Below are 24,579 nucleotides of genomic sequence, written 5' to 3'. Positions count from 1 at the left end.
AAGATCCGATAATGTGCACTATCCATCAACATGGCTACAGAGTGAAGACCTGATTATGTGCATTACTTGAGGGAAAAAACACGCAGCTGGAGAAGACACAAAATTCTGAAAGCGTTGAAGGGAATACAGATGAGCAATCAAATGGAATACTCTAAAACTGAAGATTGACTGAATATAACAGTTTAGCAGCTTGATTTGTAGTGTTTGTTTGTTTGTATAACTACTTGACTTATAAGTGTTTACTTTTTTGTGTAACTACAAGCTTTTGTTTACAGAATAATTTAAATACATAGAATGATAACAGCAAAGAAGATTAAAATAATGAAAAAGGTAAACTATTAATTGGGTAGAATGCAAGTTTTTGCAGTAACTAGTATTTCAATTGTCAATTTTGTTCGTTTGTTTCATGTATTATATAAATGTAGTATTTTGGACAGATCTAAATGACCTGTCCATTGTGACCTTTGACTGGAATAATTACAGCCTGGCAGAGAGGTATAGCATTGTACATGCATTATGCATGGTTTATGGGAATTCTGCCATGACACATAAACTGCCAAACCTATTTCTATGGGGGACCAGTACCCCATGAGGATTCTACTGGAAGGTCATACTGACAGATTATTCTGGTTGACCTCTATCTCTCTTTTTTTCCATTTATATATATATATATAATACAAATTTTTAATGCTATAAATGAACAAATATTATCTCATTTTTTCCAGTAGAAGTTTCTTGTATAATTGTTACATGCTCAAAAACTGTTAGAGAATTAAGAAAATATTTATAAGCATCACTGTGTAAAACTGAAAAGAATAGTCAATGTCTCTATAGACTGATCTAATTCCATTTATCCAAAATACTATTTTAAATTTTTTTTATTTGAAATGTGCTTAGCTAAAAGCAATTCTCTGAAATTCTATCCCAAATGAAGATGCAAGAACTTAAATATCACAGTGGCATTTATCTTTTAGTTTTGTCAGAAATCTGTTTCATTTGGAAAATATGAGTAGTACAAAATTTGACTGGAAGCAGCTAATTATATGGCAATGAAAAATACTTCTTTCTCATATGACAAATATAATTTTACTACACCTTCATCACAAATGTAGGTCACTGTGACCCATATTTCACACTCCACAGAATGTGCATTCATATTAATTTCAGATGAAATTCATGAAACATGCTGAATACTTCAATCATTTTCATAACTAGGCTTATAAATATTTGCACATTTCACAGACTGAATATAATCAGACAAATTGTGTCAGATCATGTGCATATAGTTCCCAAATGACATCATCAGCCACCAAATTTGTGGTCAGTGGGCAGATTTACTGATGACTTTATATGGTGTTTTAAGTTAAAATAAATTCAATGAATCTCATGACAATTTAAGAAAATTACAAGCATAAACAGAATGTAAATCAAGCTTTCTGTTAGTATCTATTTTGTGATTTATAAGTTGACTTTGCTTCAGTGTGCCTTGTTAAAATGATAATTTTGGTGATCGCATATAGGAGAAACTGCCAGCTTGCCCATTGTCCAGGTAAAATAAGCAGAATATCACCTGCTAGTGACCTTATCAGGAAGCATCTATTTACTGCTTTATCATGGAAAAACTGCCATGAAAATACATGTATATTGTAAATGCAGAAGGAAATATAATTTCTAGTGATGTATAGATTAATAAGTAAATGAAAATTGTTCATGGAAAATATTTATATGACAATATAGGATCTTGTATGTATACTATTTTTCTACTCAATATTTGCCTATATTTATACACTGTATCTAAGATAAACTCACAATATTTGCTTACAGCTATACAAAGTATTTATCTAAGAGAAACTCAAAATATTTGCCAACATTTTATGTTGTATCGATCTAGAATAAACATACAATATTTGCCTACATTTATACAATATATCTAAGATAAACTCAAAATATTTGCCAACATTTTATGTTGTATCGATCTAGAATAAACATACATTATTTGCCTACTTTTATACAATATATCTAAGATAAACTCACAATATTTGCCAACATTTTATGCTGTATTGATCTAGAATAAACACACAATATTTGCCTACATTTTTACACTATATCTAAATAAACACACAATGTCTGCCTACATTTTTACGCTATATCTAAATAAACACATACTATTTGCCTACATTTTTACACTACACCACTCCCTCGATAACTCGCGCCCGGATAACTCGCAATCCCGCTTATAACATGGTGTCCATCTTGGCTCCCGATTTTTTCCAGAGAAAATGTATATAAAATATCTTTAAAATATGCTGAACGTGAATAAAATTATGATAAGAATTGGTAAATTAAACCTTGATACATCGCTCATTTTATCATCGAAAATGGTGATTAATGCCCGTAAAAATAAAATCCATATTTTGAAATTTGCAAGTTCTAAATAAGAATTAATTTCAGAGATCTCGAAAACGCTTAATTACGCGTATTTGGATGCCAATTTTTTATCTGGGACACAGAAAATCACTGAGGCGGGAGTCCTCCGTATGCATGTAATAGGTGCGTGGGAAAATTCAAAGATTTACCAGTCCTGTTTCAGCCACCTGCTTTGTGGGAAAATGTGTTGATCAGTTAACTGTGCTGATATTTACAATGATAGAATTCAGTGACTGAAAGACTCCTTGATGTACATACATATGTATGTTGCCATTTTATAAGAAAATATAAAAAAAGAACATGATGCAATAGCTAGGCGGCTAGTTCAAATGCTTTGACTGGCAGCCGGGTGAGAAAATGTACTGATATTTAGTGACTGAATTCAGAGGCAGAAAGACCCAGTTTTAAAATCCTAGCGAGACCTCTATTTAAAGATATCATATATTATGTAAGTTTTTATGATAAATAGTTGTCAGTATACTGTAAATAAACAGTCTGGTGAAATAGCGATCAATGAAAACTTCTGGTAAATGCTAACAGGTGGCAACAGAGAATGAAATAAACACCAATTAAACATCTTCCTGTGTGAAAGTCATGTTCTAATCCTTTAATTCCATTTCAGTGTAAACATTATAACTGCAACATATTCTGTTCATTGAAAACATGAAAAGAGTCAATCGACCGTCACATCGAAACCCGTGAGTACTTCTGTGAGAACCTAATTACACGCCGGCTTTGTTTTGATCAATAACTTGGGGAAGTGTTTGTTGCATTAAAAAATCGATTACAAGAGACCTGGGGTGCTGGATTAAGGGTCTTGGAGCTGCCTTTGATGTAAAGCAAAACAGTAACAGAGACAGCGACAATGATAGTGACTTCGAAGGTTTCGGTGAAACTGATGTCATTAATGCCGAGGCTGTTTGGGAGAAATTCATACAGACTCATGGTCCTGAGATGGGTGTTTCTCTTGATGATATGGAGGAGTGGATTTGTGCTGACAATGATTGCCCCACAGCTGAATACGTCAGATGAAACAATAATTAATTCTATAACGAACAAATTTGCAGCAGAAGACGATTCTAACTGGAGTACCACAAGTGTTGAAAGTGATGCAGACGCATATGTTGCACCACCTCCCCCCTCTGCACAGGAAGCAATCAAATCTTTTGATATTGCCATAAGGTGGCTGGAGACCCAAAATGTTGACTACGTAAAGCTCATGCAGTTGAGAAATCTGATGGAGTTTGCTCGGCGGCAGAGAAACCAAGGAGTAAAACAAACAAAAAATTAACTGATTTTTTTAAAAAGTGATTTGATATTTGTCAAGTGTGGCACAAACGGCAAGTATTAACTTGTTCTAATTTATGTTGTTTTAAATTTGTAGACCCATTAAATATGTTAGTACTGATTAACCCTTGTTTTTTGTTTTCCATTTTACTTTTATCGCATTCAAATCTATCTCTCTATCTATCGTTTGATTGACACTGTTTCTCAAAAAGAGTCGATCTTTTGTATATAAATAAATGTCTAATTTGGATCAAACAATAAAACTAGAATGTATCCAATTCAACATAAAAATTAGTGATGTAGTACACAATGTGTGAAGTGGTACACATGTTAAGCAAACGGAAACCACGTGGAATAATGTTTTCGATGATCACCTCAATATACTGTAATTTATCCTGAAATTAATGTTGAAATAATAAACAAAGTACACCATTATGAAGAGATATTTATTCACAGTTAATCTAAGCACGATTATAAAGTGAGTATTCAACACTATAATCTGCCTACCCCCTCCCCCTTATTTTTCCTTTATGTTGTCGATCACTTTATTGGTGTTGGGCTTATTTTATAGGTACCTCAATAACTCACGCCTCACTTATAGTGCGGTCGATGTTTGTGGACCTCGATGTGCACGAGTTATCGAGGGAGTGGTGTATATCTAAATAAGCACACAATAATTGCCGACATTTTATATTGTATCTAAATAAGCACACAATATTTGCCTAAATTTTACACTGTATCTAAATAGGCACACAATATTTGGCTATATTTTACACTATCTACATAAGCACACAATATTTGCCTACATTTTACACTGTATCTAAATAGGCACACAATATTTTCCTACATTTTATACTGTATCTCTCTAGAATAAACACCAAATATTTGCCTACATTTTTACACTGTATCTAAATAAACAATATTTGCCCACATCTGTACATGGTGTCTAAGATAAATCATGTTTTGACTACATTTTTACACTGTATCTAAGATAAACTCACAATATTTGTCTACATTTTACACTCTATCTAAATAAACACACACTATTTGCCTACATTTTTATACTGTATCTAAATAAACACACAATATTTGCCTACATTTTTAAACTGTATCTAAATAAACACAATATTTGCCTACAATTTATTTTGTATCTATCTAGAATAAACTCACAATATTTGCCCACATTTGTACACTGTCTAAGATGAATCATGTTTTGACTACATTTTTACACTGTATCTAAATTAAATCATATTTGACTACATTTTTTGCACTGTATCTAAAATAAATCATGTTTTAACTAGATTTTTACACTGTATCTAAAATAAATGATGTTTTGACTACACTTTTACATTGTATCTATAAAAAAATCATGTTTTGAATACATTTTTACACTGTATCTAAAATAAATCATATCTAAGATAAAGTCACATTATTTAAATTTGCCTACATTTTACACTGTGTCTAAGATAAAGTCACAATATTTGCCTACATTTTACACTGTATCTAAATAAACACACAATATTTGCCTATATTTTACACTGTACCTAAATAAACACACAATATTTGCCTATATTTTACACTGTATCTAAATAAACACACAATATTTGTCTACATTTTCCACTGTATCTAAGATAAAGTCACAATATCTGCCCACATTTTACACTGTATCTAAATAAACACACAATATTTGCCTACATTTTACACTGTATCTAAATAAACACAATATTTGCCCACATTTTTATACTGTGTCTAAAATAAATCATGGTTTGGCTACATTTTTACACTGTCTCTTAAATAAATCATATTCTGACTATATTTTTACACTGTCTCTAAAATAAATCACGTTTTAACTACATTTTTACACTGTATCTAAAATAAATGAAGTTTTGACTACACTTTTACATTGTATCGATAAAAAAAATCATGTTTTGAATACATTTTTACACTGTATCTAAAATAAATCATATCTAAGATAAAGTCACATTATTTAAATTTGCCTATATTTTACACTGTGTCTAAGATAAAGTCACAATATTTCCCTACATTTTACACTGTATCTAAATAAACACACAATATTTGCCTATATTTTACACTGTATCTAAATAAACACACAATATTTGCCTATATTTTACACTGTATCTAAATAAACACACAACATTTGTCTACATTTTCCACTGTATCTAAGATAAAGTCACAATATCTGCCCACATTTTACACTGTATCTAAATAAACACACAATATTTGCCTACATTTTACACTGTATCTAAATAAACACAATATTTGCCCACATTTTTATACTGTGTCTAAAATAAATCATGGTTTGGCTACATTTTTACACTGTCTCTTAAATAAATCATATTCTGACTATATTTTTACACTGTCTCTAAAATAAATCACGTTTTAACTACATTTTTACACTGTATCTAAAATAAATGAAGTTTTGACTACACTTTTACATTGTATCGATAAAAAAAATCATGTTTTGAATACATTTTTACACTGTATCTAAAATAAATCATATCTAAGATAAAGTCACATTATTTAAATTTGCCTATATTTTACACTGTGTCTAAGATAAAGTCACAATATTTCCCTACATTTTACACTGTATCTAAATAAACACACAATATTTGCCTATATTTTACACTGTATCTAAATAAACACACAATATTTGCCTATATTTTACACTGTATCTAAATAAACACACAATATTTGTCTACATTTTCCACTCTATCTAAGATAAAGTCACAATATCTGCCCACATTTTACACTGTATCTAAATAAACACACAATATTTGCCTACATTTTACACTGTATCTAAATAAATACACAATATTTGCCTACATTTTACACTGTATCTAAATAAACACACAATATTTGCCTACATTTTACACTGTATCTAAATAAACACAATATTTGCCCACATTTTTATACTGTGTCTAAAATAAATCATGGTTTGGCTACATTTTTACACTGTCTCTTAAATAAATCATATTCTGACTATATTTTTACACTGTCTCTAAAATAAATCACGTTTTAACTACATTTTTACACTGTATCTAAAATAAATGAAGTTTTGACTACACTTTTACATTGTATCGATAAAAAAAATCATGTTTTGAATACATTTTTACACTGTATCTAAAATAAATCATATCTAAGATAAAGTCACATTATTTAAATTTGCCTATATTTTACACTGTGTCTAAGATAAAGTCACAATATTTCCCTACATTTTACACTGTATCTAAATAAACACACAATATTTGCCTATATTTTACACTGTATCTAAATAAACACACAATATTTGCCTATATTTTACACTGTATCTAAATAAACACACAATATTTGTCTACATTTTCCACTCTATCTAAGATAAAGTCACAATAACTGCCCACATTTTACACTGTATCTAAATAAACACACAATATTTGCCTACATTTTACACTGTATCTAAATAAATACACAATATTTGCCTACATTTTACACTGTATCTAAATAAACACACAACATTTGCCTACATTTTAAACTGTATCTAAATAAACACAATATTTGCCCACATTTGTATACTGTGTCTAAAATAAATCATGGTTTGGCTACATTTTTACACTGTCTCTAAAATAAATCATATTCTGACTACATTTTTACACTGTCTCTAAAATAAATCATGTTTTAACTACATTTTTACACTGTATCTAAAATAAATCATGTTTTGACTACACTTTTACATTGTATCTATAAAAAAATCATGTTTTGAATACATTTTTACACTGTATCTAAAATAAATCATATCTAAGATAAAAGTCACATTATTTAATTTGCCTACATTTTACACTGTGTCTAAGATAAAGTCACAATATTTGCCTACATTTTACACTGTATCTAAATAAACACACAATATTTGCCTACATTTTACACTGTCTCTAAGATAAAGTCACAATATCTGCCCACATTTTACACTGTATCTAAATAAACACACAATATTTGCCTACATTTTACACTGTATCTAAATAAACACACAATATTTGCCTACATTTTACACTGTATCTAAATAAACACAATATTTGCCCACATTTGTACACTGTGTCTAAAATAAATCATGGTTTGGCTACATTTTTACACTGTCTCTAAAATAAATCATATTTTGACTACATTTTTACACTGTATCTAAAATAAATTATGTGTTGACTACATTTTTAATCTGTATCTAAAATAAATCATATTCTGACTACATTTTTACATTGTATCTAAATAAGCACACAATATTTGATCACTTGGATCTTGTCAAGGAGTGTTGATACACTTAATGACTTTCTACAGCCATAGGGGTAAGTGTTCAATTATACACAAGTCAATTTTGTAACCATATATACATTTATGTTTATTTTAAATGTCTCCCTTTAATATACTGTCTATATTTGTCATTCTTCAATATCAAACACTAGAAAATTGTTGGTCTGTTACAACTGATCGCTAAGGGCTTTATTTTGACATAAAACAATGTGGTATCATGTATTTATGGATTTCCTCTCCACATTTAGTTTATTTATTATGACCAGCTTGGTATATTTTTAGCTGGGTGAATGGATGGATGGAAAAATGGGCTGGAAAAGCCAGAACGGAATGTCCATGACCTGTCATGTGGCAGCAAAGCCATTTCAAGCGACAGTGTATTTGTTACATCACAGGGATTGTTGAACATGTATTCTGGATTTTAGAGTAGGCCAAGATATAACAAAGTGAATTCCAAACCCTGGATAAGGGCAGTATTTACAAGGACATATAGTTTTGTGAACCAAATGTATTTTCCTTTGTATCACATGGTTGTGTAAACCATAATAATTTTTTATGGTATCATATGGATGCGTGAACCAAATTTATTTTAAACAATTTCATCATACAATTCTGTGAACTGCATTCATGTTTATTCATTTGCATCTTATGAATCTGTGAAAATCATATTCTTTTCATCACATATATTGTGGATATATGAACCATATTCATATTTTCTTATTTTTCTATTTTTATTTATTTCATATATTAATCTGTATTTTCATAACATGTTTAGTATGGCAGTCTTGTATCATATGTAGTGGGTGGGTCTGTGAGTCTACCAGCATATGTATTGTTGTGAACATTTATATTCATTTCATGAACTTCACTTACACTGTGTTGTGTCATCACTCAAACCAAAGAGTCCATTCAGTTTCAATCCTGTTACAATGTACACATTGTCATGCTGTATCTAAGATGTATACAATGTCATGCTGTATCTAAGATGTAAAAATTGTCATGCTGTATCTAAGATGTACACACTGTCATGCTGTATCTAAGACGTATACAAGGTCATGCTGTATATATCTAGGATGTACACACTGTCATGCTTTATCAAAGATGTACACACTGTCATGCTGTATCTAAGATGTACACACTGTCATGCTGTATCAAAGATGTATACAATGTCATGCTGTATCTAAGATGTATACATTGTCTTGCTGTATCTATCTAGGATGTTCACATTATGTTGTATCAAAGATGTATACATTGTCATGCTTATCTAATATGTATACAGTATCATGCTGTATCTAAGATGTACACATTGTCATGCTGTATCTAAGATGTGTTCAATGTCATGCTGTATCTAAGAGGTATACAATATCATGCTGTATCTAAGATGTACACATTGTCATGCTGTATCTAAGATGTGTTCAATGTCATGCTGTATCTAAGAGGTATACAATATCATGCTGTTTCTAAAATGTATACAATATCATGCTGTATCTCTCTAGGATGTACACATTGGCATGCTCTATCTAAGATGTATACAATGTCATGCTGTATCTAAGATGTATACATTGTCATGCTGTATCTAAGATATATACAATGTCATGCTCTATCTATTTAGGATGTTCATAGTGTCATGCTCTAAGATGTATTCAGTGTCATGCTGTATCTAAGATGTATAAATTGTCATGCTGTATCTATCTAGGATGTTCACATTGTCATGCTGTATCAAAGATGTATACACTGTCATGCTTATCTAAGATGTACACACTGTTATGCTGTATCTAAGATGTACACACTGTCATTCTGTATCTAAGATGTTTACACTGTCATTCTGTATCTAACATGTTTACACTGTCATGCTGTATCTAAGATGTACACATTGTCATGCTGTATCTAAAGACATACAGTCATGCTGTATCTAAGATGTACACACTGTCATGCTGTATCTCTCGAGGATATACACTTTATTATGCTTTATCTATCTAGGATGTACACATTGTTAAGCTGTATCTAAGGTGGACTGAACCTGTCCACCATATATGCTAGACTCTGCTGAATGTTTTCTCTTATACTATGTATTAATATTTTGACAAATTAGCTAACATACAAGTATCAAATCTGTTATAACTATTCTATCTTAACTGATTGAAATGAAGAAATTCCCACTTTTTAACCCATAACTAATACATACTGTTGGCCGGGGTTTATCATAGTACATCTTCATGTAGTTCTTAAAGGCCTCAAGTTGGGTTTCCTTTGTGGACTTTGTTCTGTTCTCCAATTCCAGATCCCCATCCCTTATCTCGCCAAGTTGTTGATCACGAGCCCGTAGAAGGTTGAATGCTTGCTCCTTGATTTGCTTCTCATGGTTAATCTCTTCCTCTTCCTCGGGACTTAAGATGTCCACAAAATTGGAAAACCTGGAAATGTACATCAGCTATGTCAGATCATTTAGTCCCCCGAATAGCAATAACCTTCCTCAAAACATGTGCAATATCATGCTAACTCAATTTCAGCAATTTGGTACTGAGGGTTCAACCAATTAACATTTTTCTGCCATTTAATTAAGCTTTGATTGTGCTATAAATTTTCATAATGGAACTGAGTTTTGAACTGGAATACTTACAAATAAAAAGAGAATATTTGCTTGTATCAAGTGAATGACATATATTTCATTAGGTGGGTGAAACCAGTCTGGTTTTTCACCCACAAGATGAACTACATCCATTATTCACTCAGGACAAGCAAACTTCTTTTTATTTTATTCTCAAACACATTGACTTACTAAATCATATAAGAGACGGAAGTAGATTTATTCATGGCAACATCAGCTGTTTACTTTTAAAGCTATGCTGTTTTGTGATCATTTATACTGAAAATAATAGTAAAATATTTTTTTCTCCCAATTCAAAGTGAAAAAAAGCACATGGAAAAATAACTAAATACACTGCAAGATTCAAACTTGCTATGGTTGCATGACAGGTCAACATGTCTACCACTAGACCAAGCAAACGAAAACATCACTGATTAAATTGTCTAGCCTTAATGTTATTGATTGTCTACTGACTGAAATGAAAACTAAAATTGATTATTCACTCCAGTGAATTATCAAAATTACATCTCTTGGAAAATCCACAAATTCATGGACTAGCTTAAATAGAAGTAATTTTCACATTTTTATATGGTTCATAAAATTGCTTACTCCTTTTTTCCAGCATTCCTCTTTAACAACTTTCTTGGATAACTTGAACACTTGATCAGGTCCATGTATTAAGTAGATATAACCAAACATTTTTCGAGGTTTTAAGCTGAATGCTAATAATTATACAAGTTTTTTATCACTGATTATCACTGGCTAAGTGAGTCCCCATTTTTCCATCAGCTAGTAAAGTACAAATATCTTGTACCTCCAAAAAAATGAAACTTTTTAATTCTAGCGAGAAACATGACAAAATCTTCATTCTAGACTTAGCTCATGCAAGACAAAATCCTCATTATAGTTTTAGCTAATACAAGGCAAAATACCCATTCTATATTTAGCTCATGAATGAAGTCAATGTACTTGAATGAAGCCTGTGAGTTTTTAAGTCGAGATAGGTCCCTCTTGCTAAGTTTTTCCAGGGCTGCTTTGTTCTCTGGAATTGGCTGTTCTGGTTTCTGGTCAACAAACTTCATTGACAACATCTTGAAGATGTAGATCTTGGGTAAATCTAGTAAAAACAGAAGGCTAGTGATGGGAGATAATCTAACAAAATAACTAATTTCCTGTTTAAATACAATAAATGTTGTCTACTCCACGGTATTTGCTTTCATATCAAAAGCATGTAAACAACAAGTATTAAATACAAGATACAAATTTCAATACATGTAAACAACCATTATCACATACTAGATCCATATTTCAAAATGTAAACATGTAGTTTCATATACCTGCATGTTTAGTTTCATATACTTGTATGTATAGTTTTATACAATTGCATGTTTAGTTTCATGTACTTGCATGTTTAGTTTCATATGCTTGCATGTTTAGTTTCATGTACCTGCATGTTTAGTTTCATATACTTCCATGCTTAATTTCATATACTTGCATGTTTAGTTTTATATGCATGCATGTTTAATTTCATATACTTGCATGTTTAGTTTCATATACTTTCATGTTTAATTTCATACACTTGCATGTTTAGTTTCATTTACTTGCATGCTTAGTTTCATACATTTGAATGTTTAATTTCATACACTTGCATGTTTAGTTTCATATGCTTGCATGTTTAGTTTCATATACTTGCATTTTTAATTTCATATACTTGCATGTACTTGCATTTTTAATTTCATATACTTGCATGTTTAGTTTCATATACTTGCATGTTTAGTTTCATATACTTGCATGTTTAATTTCTTACACTTGCATGTTTAGTTTCATATACTTGCATGTTTAATTTCATATACCTGCATGTTTACTTTCATATACTTGCATGCTTAATTTCATAAACTTGCATGTTTAGTTTCATATACTTCCATGTTTAGTTTCATACACCTGCATGTTTAGTTTCATATACTTGCATGCTTAATTTCATACACTTGCATGTTTAGTTTCATATACTTGCATATTTAGTTTCATATACTTGCATGTTTAGTTTCATACACTTGCATATGCTTGCATGTTTAATTTCATATACTTGCATATTTAGTTTCTTATACTTGCATGTTTAGTTTCATATACTTGCATGTTTAGTTTCATGTACTTGCATGTTTAGTTTCATGTACTTGCATATTTAGTTTCATACATTTGAATGTTTAGTTTCATATACTTGCATGTTTAGTTTCATATACTTGCATGTTTAGTTTCATATACTTGCACATTTAGTTTCATGTACTTGCATGTTTAGTTTCATATACTTGCAAGTTTAGTTTCATGTACTTGCATGTTTAGTTTCATATACTTGCATGTTCAATTTCATACACTTGCATGTTTAGTTTCATATACTTGCATGTTTAGTTTCATATACTTGCATGTTTAGTTTCATACACTTGCATGTTTAATTTCATATACTTGCATGTTCAATTTCATTCACTTGCATGTTTAGTTTCATATACTTGCATTTCTAATTTCATATACTTGCATGTTTAGTTTCATACACTTGCATGTTTAATTTCATATACTTGCATGTTCAATTTCATTCACTTGCATGTTTAGTTTCATATACTTGCATTTCTAATTTCATATACTTGCATGTTTAATTTCAAATACTTGTTAGTTTCATACACTTCCATGTTTAGTTTCATGTACTTGCATGTTTAGTTCCATACATTTGAATGTTTAATTTCATACACCTGCATGTTTAGTTTCATATACTTGCATGTTTAGTTTCATATGCTTGCATGTTTAGTTTCATATGCTTGCATGTTTAGTTTCATGTACTTGCATGTTTAATTTCATGTACTTGCATGTTTAGTTTCATACATTTGAATGTTTAGTTTCACACACTTGCACATTTATTTTCATATACTTGCATGTTTATTTTCAGATACTTGCACATTTATTTTCATATACTTGCATGTTTATTTTCATATACTTGGATGTTTAGTTTCATATACTTGCATGTTTAGTTTCATACACTTGCATGTTTAGTTTCGTATACTTGCATGTTTAGTTTCATACACTTGCATGTTTAGTTTCATATACTTGCATGTTTAGTTTCATACACTTGCATGTTTAATTTCATACACTTGCATGTTTAGTTTCATACATTTGAATGTTTAGTTTCATATACTTGCATGTTTAGCTTCATGTACTTGCATGTTTAGTTTCATACATCTGAATGTTTAGTTTCATACACTTGCACATTTATTTTCATATACTTGCATGTTTAGTTTCATATACTTGCATGTTTAGTTTCATATACTTGCATGTTTAGTTTCATACATTTGAATGTTTAATTTCATACACTTGCATGTTTAGTTTCATGTACTTGCATATGCTTGCATGTTTAGTTTCATACACTTGCATAGGCTTGCATGTTTAGTTTCAAATACTTGCTATACTTGCATGTTTAGTTTCATACACTTGCATGTTTAGTTTCATATAATTGGATGTTCAATTTCATATACTTTCATATCTATTTCTATATTATCATTTAGTTCATACACTTACATTCTAATTTGTCTTAACAAAATGTTAAAATAAATTACATGTGTATTAATGAATATAAAATCATCATCATCACCATTCAAAACCATCATTTGTTTTCTATTGTAAATCATCATCATCACCATTCAAAACCATCATTCGTTTTCTATTATAAATCTTCATCATCACCATTCAAAACCATCATTCGTTTTCTATTACTCTATGTGTAAGGCCAATTTACAAGAAATATATAACTATTACTTCTCATAATTTCACTTCATGAATTACTGAAAATAACACACTAATAAATTATCAGTAGGATATGATGAACGTCATAGCTACCCATGTTCTGTCTGGAACAGCTTAAAATTTAGGAGGGGTTTATTTGTGCACATTATTCACATAATCAGTAAAATTTCACTGTATGATGTCATGTCACATGAACATTTCATCCACTGTGTTATCATGTCACATGGACATTTTATCCATTACAATGTCATGTCACATGAACATTTCATCCATTGTGATATGTAACACAGACATTTTATCCATTACAATTTCATGTCACATGGACATGACAACCATTGTGATGCCATTGTTCATTCATAATTTATATTAGTACAGCTGGCAAAGTGTGCTCATTTGTTCAACATGAAAATATCTACATAAATATTGTATTTTTATTCGACTACAAAACTGGAAATTAAAAGCTGAATTAATATTTTCATATATACCAGATAATACTCATTCACAAAGCAATAAGATTAAATATTTAATGTATTTAATGCTGTCTAAAATCATGGTAATCATTGTTCTTGCTTTTAAGTGCCATGATCATAGGTACTTGTGAATTATTAAGAATAATCGCATTGTAAGCACGTATTGCCCATATTTATTGCAGTATAAATCTACATGATAATTATTAAACTTACACGCATGGTATGGGATCTTATACAGATGGTTTCCTATACCAACAAGGAGGTCACCCCGCGAACTGCAGAAATCCACACTGTATGGTACTGTCTTAATTTTTAACAACCTGAAATAATTGTTTTTTAATTCATTGGTCTAATAATAAAATTCTACTGAATCTATTCTGCATGGTATTGTTTAACTGTAACAATGTTTTATCATGAGTCAATTCTCATTCATGGATCCAGGTGCTATGTAACTATAACAATGTTTTATCAAGAATCAATTCTCATTCATGGATCCAGGTGCTATGTAACTACAACAATGTTTTATCAAGAGTCAATTCTCATTCATGGATCAAGGTGCTATGTAAATATAACAATGTTTTATCATGAGTCAATTCTCATTCATGGATCCAGGTGCTATGTAAATATAACAATGTTTTATCATGAGTCAATTCTCATTCATGGATCAAGGTGCTATGTAACTATAACAATGTTTTATCAAGAATCAATTCTCATTCATGGATCCAGGTGCTATGTAACTACAACAATGTTTTATCAAGAGTCAATTCTCATTCATGGATCCAGGTGCTACGTAACTATAACAATGTTTTATCAAGAGTCAATTCTCATTCATGGATCAAGGTGCTATGTAACTATAACAATGTTTTATCAAGAGTCAATTCTCATTCATGGATCCAGGTGCTATGTAACTATAACAATGTTTCATCAAGAGTCAATTCTCATTCATGAATCCAGGTGCTATGACACATTTCATGAATTAGATTAAAACCATCTTTTCTGTAAGTACCTGCCAACTGAAAACAAGAGTACTACAAATGTAATTTAAAAAAAGACATCTCGTTCTGGATCATAGTCAACCTTGACATTTTTATGCTAACATCATAACATATTCAATCATGATGGTGAGGATATATTCTGTTGAACTAAAAAAACATTTAGGCAAAAACTAATTTCTGGGTTTGCAGTAACCTTAGACTTTGATATATAAGTGCAATCAGTAGGGTTATTTTTTATCAATGGCAACATGTGTACATTATTTGATTACAATATGTGATGCATAAATCCAACTACTGTATGGAAACCACTTTACATTTATAGCCATAGTGTCCTTGATCTTTCAACCCCCATTTAGCGGGCTTTCCTGTATAATATAGGGCAGCTCATCACCTGCAAAGTTTGACTAAGACATGTGAAACAGAACTCAACTTTACTGCCAGAAAGCTACCATATTTTGGTGAGCCACTTACTTTTACCTTTGACCTAAAGCTTGATAGTGATCTTTGTACTCATTTTGTAAAGTCTGATGTAAAGCAAAACTCAAGTTATCAAATGAAAACCATTTCACTTATGTGGATCACAGCAACCTGGACCTTTGACTTTTAGATTTCAATATATAGGGTTCATTATCTTATATTGGTCAACCTACCAATGATATTTGGTGAAAGTATGTGAGTAAAATGAATTCAAGATATCACATGGAAATATACCATTAACAGACAGACTACTAAACATGAACAACTAACAACTTCGGAATTTTTACACTAAAATAATTAAAATTGCATATTTCTTTGCATGATATAAGCACATACTGTGAGCAGCAACCTGCCCTCTACAAGCAATAAAAAAACTTAATGCAGTAATCCACAGCCAACCTGAAGTCTGTCAGAATTTCAGCATTTGCTTTATACAAATTAGCGCAGAGACTGGCTCTATTAATAAACCTGATGAGTATATTTTCCTCGTTCCAGATTCGGACAGTGCCATCAATGCTTGATGATGCATACAGCTTCATTCTGGGACAGCTGGTCAGTCCAGTAATGGAATCCACATGATCATCATCAGGCTTGTGGTCAAACCGGTCTGCAAGAAATGGCTTAAACATGAGTAGATATACAAGCAAATGGAGATGGAGAAAATATACTTCAAAACACTTTAAACTGATAATAAATCCTGTCTTTTTAAAAATAAAGATAGATCTAAAAATTTCCAGCTCAGATTCGTTTTTAAATCACTAACCTTCAAATGTTTTCAACTCTGAACACATCTGATAGGTGAAAGTATGGGGTTATCTAACTTAAGTACATCACAAAAAATAACTCAGATTTAGCTATCTCTATCAGAACACTACTGATTTTAAAGGAAAATATAAGTTTCTGTTTCTAGTAACAGTGGCCATATTCAACAGCAGATCAGAGTTGTTTGTAAAACCTAAAGAGTTATAGTGGCTGTATGTTAACAGCAAGGATAATTTCATCAACACAACTTGCACAAAGAATCAGGCATTAACAATTTTCATCCCATGCTTTATTTGACCATTACTCCCTGTGATCATATGGAAGTGTAAAATATCATGCATTGTGAGTGGATATTATCACCATTTTCCAACACTAAACCAGCATTCTCTAGTATAACAAAATGGAACCAAAAACTGCATTGTCCTTCTAGGCAACTGTAAAACAATTGATTGATATTTCATTAAAAAATAAATTAGACTAAAAAAAAATTCTGTCTAAAGAATTTGGTCCTTGCAAGGTTGATCTGTCAACTAGTCTCATTACAGAGGACTCAGCTGTCAATTTTTGACCAAAGAAGGTTAAAAATATAATTTACTTAATTTACATACAGACTAGTTCAAACAGTATATAGTGTCTAGCTGAAAACAATATAATTTACATATTTCCCATACAGACTACTTCAAAAAAGTATATACTGTCTAGCTGAAAACAATATAATTTACATAAGTCCCATACAGACTAGTTCAAAAAACATTTGGGGAGTAATACTCAATAAATGTGATGGTTGAGCGTGCAGCAACCCATGCAGGATTTTATAATGTACTGAGGCCATACTGACCACTTGCAGGATTTTATAATGTACTGAGGCCATACTGACCACTTACAGGATTTTAAAATGTACTGAGGCCATACTGACCACTTACAGGATTTTAAAATGTACTGAGGCCATACTGACCACTTGCAGGATTTTATAATGTACTGAGGCCATACTGACCACTTACAGGATTTTAAAATGTACTGACGCCATACTGACTACTTACAGGATGTTATAAATGTACTGAGGCCATACTGACCACTTACAGGATTTTATAATGTACTAAGGCCATACTGACCACTTACAGGATTTTATAATGTACTGAGGCCATACTGACCACTTACAGGATTTTATAATGTACTAAGGCCATACTGACCACTTACAGGATTTTATAATGTACTGAGGCCATACTGACCACTTACAGGATTTTATAATGTACTGAGGCCATCCTGACCACTCACATGATTTTATAATGTACTGAGGCCATACTGACCACTTACAGGATTTTATAATGTACTAAGGCCATACTGACCACTCACAGGATTTTATAATGAACTAAGGCCATACTGACCACTTACAGGATTTTATATGTACTGAGTCCATACTGACCACTTACATGATTTTACAATGTACTAAGGTCATACTGACCACTTACATGATTTTATAATGTACTGAGGCCATACTGACCACTCACAGGATTTTATAATGTACTGAGGCCATACTGACCACTCACAGGATTTTATAATGTACTAAGGCAATACTGACCATTTACAGAATTTAAAAGACCACTTTTCATATGCTACAGTTATGTTTTGTTTTAACTGCAAACTCTAAAATCTATCGAATTTTGATTTCTAAAATCTATCGAATTTTGATTTCAATCCAAATAATGCAAACACAGCACAATCCTATCTAGACTTTAAAATTCACATTCAAAGCATCTGCATTGTATATCACAAAAACATAAATTCTTTTTTTCACAGTTAATATGGTCAAAGAGTTATGGTCAAACAGTTCAATTTAGTACATAATGTTTAGTACAGCTGAAAGACCTCAAGCATTAAAATCTAAACCTGAAACATTATCGTAATGAAAATCCAACCTTACAAACGAAAACATCACTCACATGAAGGAAATCCACCTGTAGGAGCTGTATGAACTACAGCAGTCCCCCATCTCATGAGGTCAAAGCTTATGCAGTGAAAGCTGTCCTCGTAAAAAAAGGTGACCTCTTGTGAGGGGGACAACAAAATAGCAAAAATGTACTGAGTACAGGATGAGCTGGTATTCATATTTGGTGGTGGTAGGGGGAATTCTCTAAGATGGGGTCTAACTGGGGAGGTACCACTATCTACCATAAGAAGGACATAGGTTCAGTTAAAATAGGCAAAAACATTTACAGTGTTAATCTGATGTCAAATACCCCATCAACATTTGTTTGTAAATATTAATGGATGTCATACTTTTATATTGGCAATGTGTACAAGGCTTAATCATGTCAACAAATGATCAATACATGCCTACTTAATGCACTGTATACTAAAATAAGAGAACAAAATTGAAATTCACATTTACTATTACTAATAATATCACATATTAGAATGTACTAACACTGGATCTGGCATGACAAAAAGCAACAATGTCATATTGGAAGTATTGTGTAGATAATGAGATACATCCTGATTTTTTCTGCACAATGTAAATATGTTTCACAGAGTAGTATGTTTTCCATCATCAGCTGTGCCATCACCATTAGTGCATACCATTTGATACATATTTGTCAGTTGTGAATGGCAACAGTGTGCAGGTAATATTCAGCAGGGGAAAACATGGACTTTTCCATGAGTGTAACCTTGGTCTTGATATTACAGTGACAATGGCATAAAAAGTGGAACTACTGCAATGCAACTTTATGGTCACAATATTATGACTACTGTGCAATACAGTAATAGAAATTTGATTTTTTTCTCTATACTCATACACATTTACCAATAAGAAAAGTATAACTAACATAGTGTCAAGCAGGTTTATGACAATGATACATGACGGCATGAAACATACAGCAATCCACATGCAATGACCTCAACTAAGGTTGGATTAGGGCACTGTCTAATCTGTAACTTTAGGATCTATACTTACACTTCTGTTTTTGATCCATGATTTCCTCTGAGAGGATAAAAATGTAATAAAATGTATACTATGATTAGTCTATCTACCAATACATTACTTTCTACAAATTAAAAGCAACCAGTCCTGGACATTTGGCAAACATATACACCATATCACCTATCTACATAAAAGCTGAAAAATAAACAGTAATTACACAAATAAAATTACTGTTAAACATCAAGAAATCCATATGCTTTCAATTGGACTATTAAAATGATGATCTATATTAAATTTCCAGATTATGATATAAATATACAGTGGCCTTTTCCTATAACAAATGATTCATGGTCCATACAAATGATTTATGGTCCTTTTAAATGATTTATGGTCCTTACAAAATAATTCATCGTCCATAAAAATGATACATGAACCAGACAAATGAGTTATGGTCCATACAAATGATTTATGGTTCATACAAATGATTTATGGTCCATACAAATAATTTATGGTCCTTACAAAATAATTCATCGTCCTTACAAATGATTCACGGTCCATACAAATGATACATGAACCAGACAAATGAGTTATAGTCCTTATGAATGACTTATGGTCCATACAAATGATTTATGGCTCATAAAAAAAACATTCATAGCAAAAAAAACCATTCATTATATTCAATTATTTTGTACTTAAATCAGTCTTTGAGTCCAAATATGGGGTTCATTATATAAAAGAGCATTCCTAATAATGAAGTTCATTACAACCACTGTAACATCATCATCATGTAAGATTTGACTATAAATGGATTCCTGATTTTACAGACTTTAATTGTATTCAATATATTTTAAAAAGCTGCAGAAACTTTTACAAGCTTTGATACATAAGAAAAGATATCAAATTACTAAACACATTCAATATTTCACTTTGCAGGTGATTTCTTCCTGAAGATTCTATGGTCTACACTGCCTAATGCTTCTTTAGAGTACCATGGGAATTTTTCAAATAACGTCAGTTTTTTTGCAGACCATCAATTTCATGCAAAACAGAAATAAATAAATTGAAAACTTTTCCTCAGGTTCCTCACTAATGAACACAAGAAAATTTGTTATTTGCTAAAGAATCCTTGTCCTTGAGTATGCAAATGGATAATTGATGTTTTACTGTAACTGATTACTGCCTATACATTAAGTGCAAAATAAACAATAATGATAAATTGCAACAATAAAAAGTACACAAAATACAAGATGGAAGAATATTAATCAGTTATGAATATTGGATTTAAATAAGAAAATAACCAATGTGCTGCGGAAAAAAATGTACCAACCTGAGTTAGTGTAGGGTTCAAAAGTTTTGTAAGAACTGTTAGGTTTTTTTTAAGTTTGCAAAAGTAAAATAGGTTACCAAATGTGGGTATTTCAAAGTTAATTAAATTCTAAATGCTATTGGTATAACTAAAAATTACCAATTGTTAACAAGACTCAGAAAATTAAAGGTGAAATAGTGCAAAATATCCCCAAATCATTGAAGGATTTTTGAGGTATGAACTTACTGGCTGCTTCTAGAGCATCTTTCTTCAAGTCCCCAGTTGCAAATACTATAAAAGCAGTCATATATATAATACAATAAAGTATCCTTTCTAGTTTTCATTGATGATTGATCTTTGCTTCTCATCCTATATGCAGGATTTATGTATGTACATGCTGAATGTTACCCAATCCTAAGATAATTATTATTATAGATTTAACTTAACAGTTCAACAAATAAATATATTTTGAACCAAACTAAATATTGAAAAGGTTCCACAAGTTTATTTCAAATTTCTTGTGTCATCATAGGTGATTACACTAGCATGATAGTGATACATACAAAGAGAACTCATTGGACTGAAAAAACAAAGGTACCAATCAAATAAATTCCATTACCTGAATAAATTATTTCAATCTGGTATTAAATAAAAAGTATCATGAATTAAATATTGATCAACAAACAGTTTGGCCACTGATAAATTGCAGAAAATATCTGAAAGTGACAAGTTTTTCAATATAGCTCTATTGATACAAACTCGTTTATCACATTTCAACAATTTTTCCAGATCAAAATAACATTGTCAGAAAAATAAAATTAAGAAAATGCTACAGGCCTATTTAAGAGAAATGGTGTTCAACACAATAAAATTACTGTCCAAACTCCAGCATAACTGTCAAACTCCAGGTGCACTTGATTTATATTAAAGCGATTTCCTCTATTCTCAAACCAAATTGCTGGATACTGTATATCTTATCCACTACAATAATCTTAAGGGAATACAAAACCACCAGGACTGCTTGTACACATAATATTATAAGTTAAACCCTGTGCAATCTTACCAAACTGTGGATTTCCCTCTAATCCAGCCAAACTATGAATTACCTCCATTCCAACCAAACTGTGGATTTCCCTCTAATCCAACCAAACTATGGATTTACCTTCGTTCCAACCAAACTGTGGATTTCCCTCTAATCCAACCAAACTATGAATTACCTCCATTCCAACCAAACTGTGGATTTCCCTCTAATCCAACCAAACTATGGATTTACCTCCGTTCCAACCAAACTGTGGATTTCCCTCTAATCCAACCAAACTATGAATTACCTCCATTCCAATCAAACTGTGGATTTCCCTCTAATCCAACCAAACTATGGATTTACCTCCATTCCAACCAAACTGTGGATTTCCCTCTAATCCAACCAAACTATGGATTTACCTCCATTCCAACCAAACTGTGGATTTCCCTCTAATCCAACCAAACTATGGATTTACCTCCATTCCAACCAAACTGTGGATTTCCCTCTAATCCAACCAAACTATGGATTTACCTCCGTTCCAACCAAACTGTGGATTTACCTCTAATCCAACCAAACTGGATTTCTCTCTAATCAAACTAAAGATAACTAACAGCATATCATTATTTAAATCTTCAGGTTTTTTTACTAACAATAAATTAACAGTGTGATTTGAGATCTGCAATGTGATAATTTTTACATATTTTTTAATTCTCATACATATGTAGAAACCATTTCTTGCCAATTATTATGGATAATTAGGATATTTGCTATATATCTTTTATTACCTTTTCATTAGAAGCAAAGTGTACAAAAATAAAGACTGGAAAGAATGGCATAAAAAAATCACAAAATAGTCCATTGTAATTCAGTCTGCCTCTTTCCGTTAAGTATACTTATTTCATCCAAATACAATGTAACGACAGCTATGGCTACAGAAGTACAACAAGATTGTATTCTCATGTCAAGTAATGGAAGCTAATAATTCTCCACAATTCTATGAAACAATTGGGTAAAACATGATTAAATACACATAAAATTTGTAACAAAAATAATTATATAGTAGGAATTCCATTTAGTTCCTGAGGTATTTTATCCTACTATTGTCAGGATTGAGCGGTTTATGCAATTAAAAAGAAATATATAATAAAAAGAATAGATAAACAAGGATATATATTTTGCTTTCTTAGTTTGAATTATGAGAATTCTCTTTCTTTACTCCAACCCTCATTAATGTTCACCGAGATAACTTGCAAGCATACTTATAATGCAATACCATCTAGGGATCCCATAGTTGTTTCTTTGAAAATTCAATAAATTAAAGATTGCAAAATTTAGAATTTTCATTTAGCAAAGTTATATCAGAGTGGCTGTCCAGTATTCAAATATCATAGTTCTTCCAGTATTCAAATATCATAGTTCTTCCAGTATTCAAATATCATAGTTCTTCCAGTATTCAAATATCATAGTTCTTCCAGTATTCAAATATCATACTTCTTCCAGTATTCAAATATCATAGTTCTTCCAGTATTCAAATATCATACTTCTTCCAGTATTCAAATATCATAGTTCTTCCAGTATTCAAATATCATAGTTCTTCCAGTATTCAAATATCATAGTTCTTCCAGTATTCAAATATCTGTCAGAGTGAATGTCAAGTATTAAAATATCATAGTTTTGTCAGAGTGATGTCTAGTCCAAACTTCCTCTGACCTTTGCCACCCCATTTTTGATATTTGGAAATTTATGTTCGGTGTAGGGTCAGAGTCCATTCCCTATTGAAAAGTTAGAATTCACCAAAACCATTTGGTGTTGGCATGGGGTAGCCACTTACTAACCGGCCCAGCAAACTTAAACGACCTTTCATCAAGATATACCTGCATGAAATTGCTTTTCTCATTTCTCAAGATTAGATAGGCAACAAGTGCACTATTGAAATAAAATAATAATAACAATAATAGCAATTATAAGAATTCTGCTTACTCAGTTACTAAGCTGGATTTATTTTCACATCTGTCAAGAACTTAATGCTTTTTTGACATGATACAACAACCTAATTAACACATGAATATCTAAAGCTGTTATCAATACAAGCAAAGTGCTCCTGAATTGTTTCCAGGCAAAGTCCTACCATCACAGTAACATCTGGGCACAGGTTCCACTTAATTATTTGTTAAAATCACACACCAAATCAAATCCAGATGTAGTTTTCCAGTATGTGTAACTGCCATGTGCCAACAAGCAACACAGTCTA

The 24,579-nt window shown here is 31.3% G+C and overlaps 1 protein-coding gene across 3 annotated transcripts in view; it reads right to left on the bottom strand.

Annotated features, from left to right (window-relative positions):
- LOC149787277 (uncharacterized) overlaps positions 1–24,579 on the bottom strand; it is a 137,129-nt gene that overhangs the window by 54,081 nt on the left and 58,469 nt on the right. For 2 of the 3 annotated variants that reach the window (XM_089977802.1, XM_089977801.1), the window contains exons 14-18: positions 20,035–20,061; positions 16,788–16,926; positions 15,061–15,167; positions 11,564–11,711; positions 10,193–10,421 (exon numbers count right to left, since the gene is read on the bottom strand). In XM_089977802.1, coding sequence (XP_089833928.1) covers positions 10,193–10,421; positions 11,564–11,711; positions 15,061–15,167; positions 16,788–16,926; positions 20,035–20,061 — 650 coding nt within the window. The remainder of the gene's footprint in view (positions 1–10,192; positions 10,422–11,563; positions 11,712–15,060; positions 15,168–16,787; positions 16,927–20,034; positions 20,062–24,579) is intronic. The other variant, XM_089977803.1, reaches the window with a different exon arrangement.

The sequence above is a fragment of the Sinohyriopsis cumingii genome, chromosome 12 (assembly GCF_028554795.1).
Source record: "Sinohyriopsis cumingii isolate HCF-2022 chromosome 12, ASM2855479v2, whole genome shotgun sequence".
In the NCBI taxonomy this organism is placed as follows: domain Eukaryota; kingdom Metazoa; phylum Mollusca; class Bivalvia; order Unionida; family Unionidae; genus Sinohyriopsis; species Sinohyriopsis cumingii.
Note: the sequence above shows the minus strand (reverse complement) of the source record. Positions and strands in the feature narration are given on the sequence as shown.